Source organism: Rhinoraja longicauda, chromosome 1 (genome assembly GCF_053455715.1).
Source record: "Rhinoraja longicauda isolate Sanriku21f chromosome 1, sRhiLon1.1, whole genome shotgun sequence".
Lineage (NCBI taxonomy): Eukaryota > Metazoa > Chordata > Chondrichthyes > Rajiformes > Arhynchobatidae > Rhinoraja > Rhinoraja longicauda.
The window spans coordinates 109,784,951-109,790,950 of record NC_135953.1 but is presented as its reverse complement, the minus strand read 5'-3'; the positions used below and the strand labels follow the sequence as shown (position 1 = coordinate 109,790,950).

The following is a 6,000-nucleotide window of genomic DNA, read 5'->3' as shown; positions in this document are numbered from 1 at the left end:
GACTGACTATCCCTTTCTGATGAAAACATTGTGAAGAAACTGAACTTATCTTCATTCCGAAAGAAAATTAAACATCCACTTTAATGTATTTTATAACCACCAATAACAAATCCTTGATCATTTGCATATGAGCCAAGACATCAGGACTCATTTGCCTCAATTCCGTAGCTTTTCATGGTCTTCTCTGATTAAAGTTGATGAGAAAGATTCATTAAAAATTTCACTCATACCTTGTGGCTTCACACTTAGACGCTACACTGATATTTAAGTGGATCTATTCTCGAGTCACCATTTTATACTCTCTTGAGGTTTTCCTTTACCTTGCCTGATAGATTCATCTAATCTTTTTGCCTTCCTGATTTTCCTACACATACTCATTAAGAGATTCACTTGATCCAGATTACCTGAAACTAATGTCTACCTCTTCCATTTTTTGACCAGAGCCTCAATCTTTCTTGTCAAACAAGGGTTCCCTAAATTTTCCCAAGCAGAAACATGCTGTCTCTGAACTCTTGCTATCGTGTGGTAATGAAATCTCAAGTCAAACTGATGATCACGGTAGTGAAAAACTAAGCATCCTCTTCTTTACAGTTCTGCGCTGTCAACATCTGAATCCAGAACTTGGGCATTTGGAAAATTCCTTCAATTTATGGCACCTGCCAACACTTTGTCACTAAAATTAAATGTGCAATAATGCAAATGCATATGATGGATAACTTTGCAAAGATTTCCTCATCATCTGGAACTTAATAGGACAGTAGTTTGGAGTTAAAAGCATCTTGCAATTTATCTACACTATATTTTTATAAGCATACTGATTATAACATATTGAATATGTTGATACAACTTGTGCCAGTTATGGGGAGAAGGCAGGGGAATGGGTTTAGGAGGAAGAAATAGGTCAGCCATGATTGAATGGCAGAATGGATGGGTCGAATGGTCTAATTCTACTCCTAACACATGATCTTATGGATTTTTTATGATTTATTTGATAATTTCACAAAATTTCAAACAAACAAATAATTAATTTCAGCGTTAGATGGCACACCATTTATTGGTTTCATGTGATACATTTAGTTTTGTTTAATTATGTGATATTGAGAAATTATTACAGTAATGTGTATATATTTTTTGCACAATAGTCTGTTAAGTATTTTTAAACTACTGTGATTTTAGGAATTGATTTTTTCATCATATCTTTACCTTCTTGTTCAGTCCAATTTGCAGTTGACATGTTAGCTGGTCATCCTTCTAACAACACAAGCTTACATTGGAATGTTTCTCCGTATTCTTCAGCTCTAATTTTGTTGATATTTTAAATTAAAAGCTATGTTAAATTTTAACAACTGAAACAAATAATTTCTGTACAATACTTTCTGTGTCAATGTTCCTTAATTTATATTCAGAACAATACATTTACAAATGTAAGTGCAAACAGATATACAGTAAAATCAAAATAATATTTTCTGAGATGAGGAACAAAGCAAGAACATTGCAGAAACACCCAACAGTTTAGGCAGCATCTGAGGAGAGAGAAATAAATTAGCACATCAGATAGATGTCCTTCCACGTGAATAGCAAGATCTTGGCATTGAGTGAGATAGTTGAATGAGTACATGACAAACCAAACAAAAGAAGAAAGTTGTGATAAAGACAAGAGTAAATAAGTGATAAAAAAGAGATATTGCAAGACAATGGAAGTAACTTTGAATCAAACATGAAAAAAGGCAAACTATGGGGAAAAAGTGTATAATTTAAGAGACAGTTCAAAGATCAAGATTTAAGTCTTTAAGACACAATTTAAAAAAAAGATTATATTGTTTAAACCTGCATTTAGTTCCATTTGACTAGTGCTAAAGGTCGAGGGTAGATTTGGAGTGGAATGCTTACTTATAATGGTAAAGAATGAGACCATTCAATCAATTGTGTCCATGCTGGATCCCAGTACAGTATCAGTACCATTTTCCCTCCTTATTTCCCCATAGACGTGCTACTTATTTTCTCTCACATGTACATCCCTTTATTCTTTTTTTAAGCACATCTACAATAAGTACTAGTTTACTGAAGCCAAATAACCTACCACATATCTTTGTGATATAAGAAAAAAACTATGATATGGAAGGAGTATTTTTCTTATAAGGAATATAAGGGTTGGAGAGGCTAGATGCGGGAAGATTGTTCCCGATGTTGGGGAAGTCCAGAACCAGGGGTCACAGCTTAAGGATAAGGGGGAAGTCTTTTAGGACCGAGATGAGAAAACATTTCTTCACACAGAGAGTGGTGAGTCTGTGGAATTCTCTGCCACAGAAGGTAGTTGAGGCCAGTTCATTGGCTATATTTAAGAGGGAGTTAGATGTGGCCCTTGTGGCTTAAGGGACCAGGGTGTATGGAGAGAAGGCAGGTACAGGTTACTGAGCTGGATGATCAGCCATGATCATATTGAATGGCGGTGCAGGCTCGAAGGGCCGACTGGCCTACTCCTGCACCTATTTTCTATGTTTCTATGTTTCTACCTGAGAGAATTTACAGGCAAATTAGAAAAGAGAGTCTTAGAGGTGTACCCTATTACAGTAAAAGCTAAATTAAGCCAATTACACATCTCTGACAATCTCCATTTCCATCACAAATCAAGTTAAAATTGCATCAAGATCTGAGAAGTGCCATGAAATCCCAATTTGCGTGAATGGCTTACAGCAAGGGTATCGCACACTTCTCAAGTCAAGGAGGAAAAATCATCACCAGTATGAAGTTAATAGTGTGGTAAATACTCCTGCAGAGAAATCAAATCCTGTTGTCCATGTCTTTTTAGGAGCGAGTACCCCTTTCCATTTTCCCTTACCCTCACACTAGTATTTTGTGCTGGTATGCCATGGCTGACACGAGTCTTAACCTCGTTTTCTGGTGATTATTTGGGCAGCGATGTGCAGGTAGCTTCTCTTCGGAACTGCACAATTAAAGCTGCACGTTATTCTGGTGAAGACCACCCTAATAATTTTCATTATGCATTGTTCTGCATAACAGGCATGGCACCTCACTCTGCTTGGGGACTGGTATTATTGATGCCCTTTTAAAGCAGGTGGGAACCTCAAACCCCAGTAATAAGATGTTGAAGATGTCCGCAGATCTCCTGCCAGTTGGTCTGCACAGGTTTTGAGAATGTGACCAGGTATACTATTAGGTCCAGAAGTTGAGGAAGCTCTCCTGAACTCTCTGGATGTTCACCCTCCTAAACACTTTTTCTCAACAGTAGCTTAGGAGATAGATGTTGGCAAGAGGACCGGTACTGCCTGGAGCTTGGTGTTAGACTTTTTTTTGTCTCTTGGGATAACAGAGTTGAGAGGGAATTGAGTGATGGTTGCAACGAGTTCAGTCAGTAGCTGCATAGTATGCTCTGTTTTCAAAGATAATTTAGGAAGCAGAAATGAATGTACCTTCATTTCATTATAACTGTTTAGCACTATCAGCTAGATATAAAGTTCATATCTTAGAGATAAAAAACTATAACTTCCCTCGTTTGTATGGAGCAACAAGCATCAACTATCTTCTCCAGAATATTGATCACCAATACTCCTCGATGCCTGGTGTTAAATGAAACGGACAAGTTTCCACAAAGATAATTAATTCAATTGGCAAGATGGTGCATATTTCATTTTTGTACTAGGATTTGGTGTCTATACATTTTAAAATGTTTTAATCTAGTTAAGATCAAGGTATTAACCTACTTCCCTTTCAAATTCATGAGATCAGTACAAATTAATTTCATAACTTCAAACTGTAAAACTGAAGGACAAGAAGTTTATATAAATTCAAATAAGTTGTAAGACAGAGTCCTTGCCCAAAATATCAACATTTATAAATAGTGTTTATAAATTTATAAACATTATTTAGAAAAAGCAAAAAACTCAAATTAAGAATTTTCTCAGCTGAAGAGAAAATAAAGACCGCACACAGGCATACTAAGCACTGAGAGACAATAACAACAATCAAAGCAAGCTAACCATTTCTTAGTCCCATCGACAGGCATCCACAGATCAGATCTGGGCTGTTTCCATTTGTCTCCCATAACTAAGTTCAAGCTGAAATCCTCAAAATATTCCAAGCGATGACTAGGACAGAAAACCACAACCATAATATTAAAGATACAGTAAACAAAAATGCCAACTGATTTAACATGGATTTTTTTTTAAACTCAGCACATGGGTAAAAATTACATATTTTTAATAGTTTATAAGGAAAGAAAACATGTTCATTGGAAATGGTCCATTAAATGTAACAAAGTTACAATTGTCCAAACATTTGGAGAAAGTCTCAGTATCTTTTACTCATTAAAATGTGTTTCTTAGACAGTAATAATTAAAAGGAGCTGGAGCTCCTCACCCCTGAATTACGCTTCCTAATTGTAAATTAAGCAAGACAGAATTATGGGAATAAATTTTGTGCCATTGGGCCTCTGGGCATTCTCCCTTTGAAAAATAAGTTTTATTCTAATGGACACCTGGGCTTTCTCTCTTTGAAAATTTCCATACGAGATAAGGTTGGGCAATTTTGCATCCACCTTTACATAAAATGATACAAATGAAAGAAGTGCATGGAATAGTAAAGTCAGAAATCCCACCTATTCTGCTTTGCTCCATTATTGTACTGCATATAAATATGCCCCTTTGATATATGTCTGAGTGCCACAGTCCAGAAGTAGGGCTAGTTTTGTAATGAAAAATGAATGTCCAGGGAGCTCTGTAATGTACAAATGTTCAAATACCACTTGTACATGTCCCTTTTATAGAAATTATACCATTAGAATTTAATACTCGAGTGAGTTTGGCTTATAGAATTTTCTATAATAACATGGAATTAGCAAAATGAGAAATGGGCTTAGTTTCACCGCAAAGAACATCATAGCAATAACAACTCGGGTATAACTGCTGGCTTAATAAAGATTTGCTCATTTAAGGAATTAAAGTAAATCCAAGCAAATTTGTCACTATCTATATACTAAAACTCTAATTTGTTTGTTTGTTCCTGAACTACAGCCAAAACAGTGCACGATCGCGCGACATTTTAGGCCCACCTTACTCACCGTCGTCCCTTTGGTGCTAATTGAAGAAGTTTCATTGAAATCGACGTTATAATTTTAAAGTATTTCACATTTTAAAGTTTAAATCTATCTCCGAGGGAGGGAGGGGGAGGGTGGATAAGGGGGGTTGAGGGGGATGGAGCGGGGGGGAGGGAAAAGGGGAGGGGGAGGGAGGGCGGAGGGAAGGGAAGGGGGGGAGGGAGGGAGGATAAAGGGGGTTGAGGAGGATGGAGTGGGGGGAGGGGAAGGGGAGGAGGAGAGGGAGGGGAGGGGAGAGGGGAGGAGGGAGGGGGAGGGAGGAGGGGAGGGTGAGGGGAGGGGAAGGGGAGGAGGGAGGGGGAGGGAAGGAAAGGGGTGCGAGGGAGGGAGGGGGGAGTGGGGAAGGAGAGGGTGCTGCACCAATGCAGGACAGGTTTGGGCCCAACGTGCCCACGGTCTGGTATTACTTTAAAATTGACCATTCCCAAGTTAATCCGATCTCTTGAGTATGATGTGCAACATTTTCCACCTTTCTAAATTTTATTTTTTCATTTTTTTGGGTGCAATCAGAATTGGCAAAGCCTAACATTGAATTAAAACTAACTCCAAAATCAATTTATGTCTACTCAAAACTTCAAAGATTATGCTGGGAACTATAGGCCGGTGAGCTTAACATCTGTAGTTCAAAAGTTACTAGTGAGTTTTCAGAGGGATAGTAAATACAGGCATTTGTATGGGCAAGGGCTGATTGGGAGAGTCAACGTAGTTTTGTACGTGGGAGGTCGTGCCCCACAAATCTGATTGAGTTTTTTGAAGACGTGTCCAAAAAGGTTGATGAGGGAAGAGCTGTAGATGTATATATGAATTTTAGTAAGACATTCGACAAGGTTTTGCATGGCAGGCTGCTCTGGAAGGTTAGATCGCATGGGATCCAAGGAGAGATAGCC

At 38.0% G+C, this 6,000-nt stretch overlaps 1 protein-coding gene across 2 annotated transcripts in view; it reads right to left on the bottom strand.

The window, feature by feature from the left end:
* Positions 1–1,064: 1,064 nt before the first annotated feature.
* Positions 1,065–6,000, bottom strand: part of c1h4orf33 (chromosome 1 C4orf33 homolog) — a 33,323-nt gene continuing 28,387 nt past the window's right edge. For both annotated transcript variants that reach the window (XM_078404601.1, XM_078404593.1), the window contains exons 7-8: positions 3,999–4,106; positions 1,065–1,523 (exon numbers count right to left, since the gene is read on the bottom strand). In XM_078404601.1, the coding sequence (XP_078260727.1) occupies position 1,523; positions 3,999–4,106 (109 nt within the window). In that variant the 3' untranslated portion in view covers positions 1,065–1,522. The remainder of the gene's footprint in view (positions 1,524–3,998; positions 4,107–6,000) is intronic.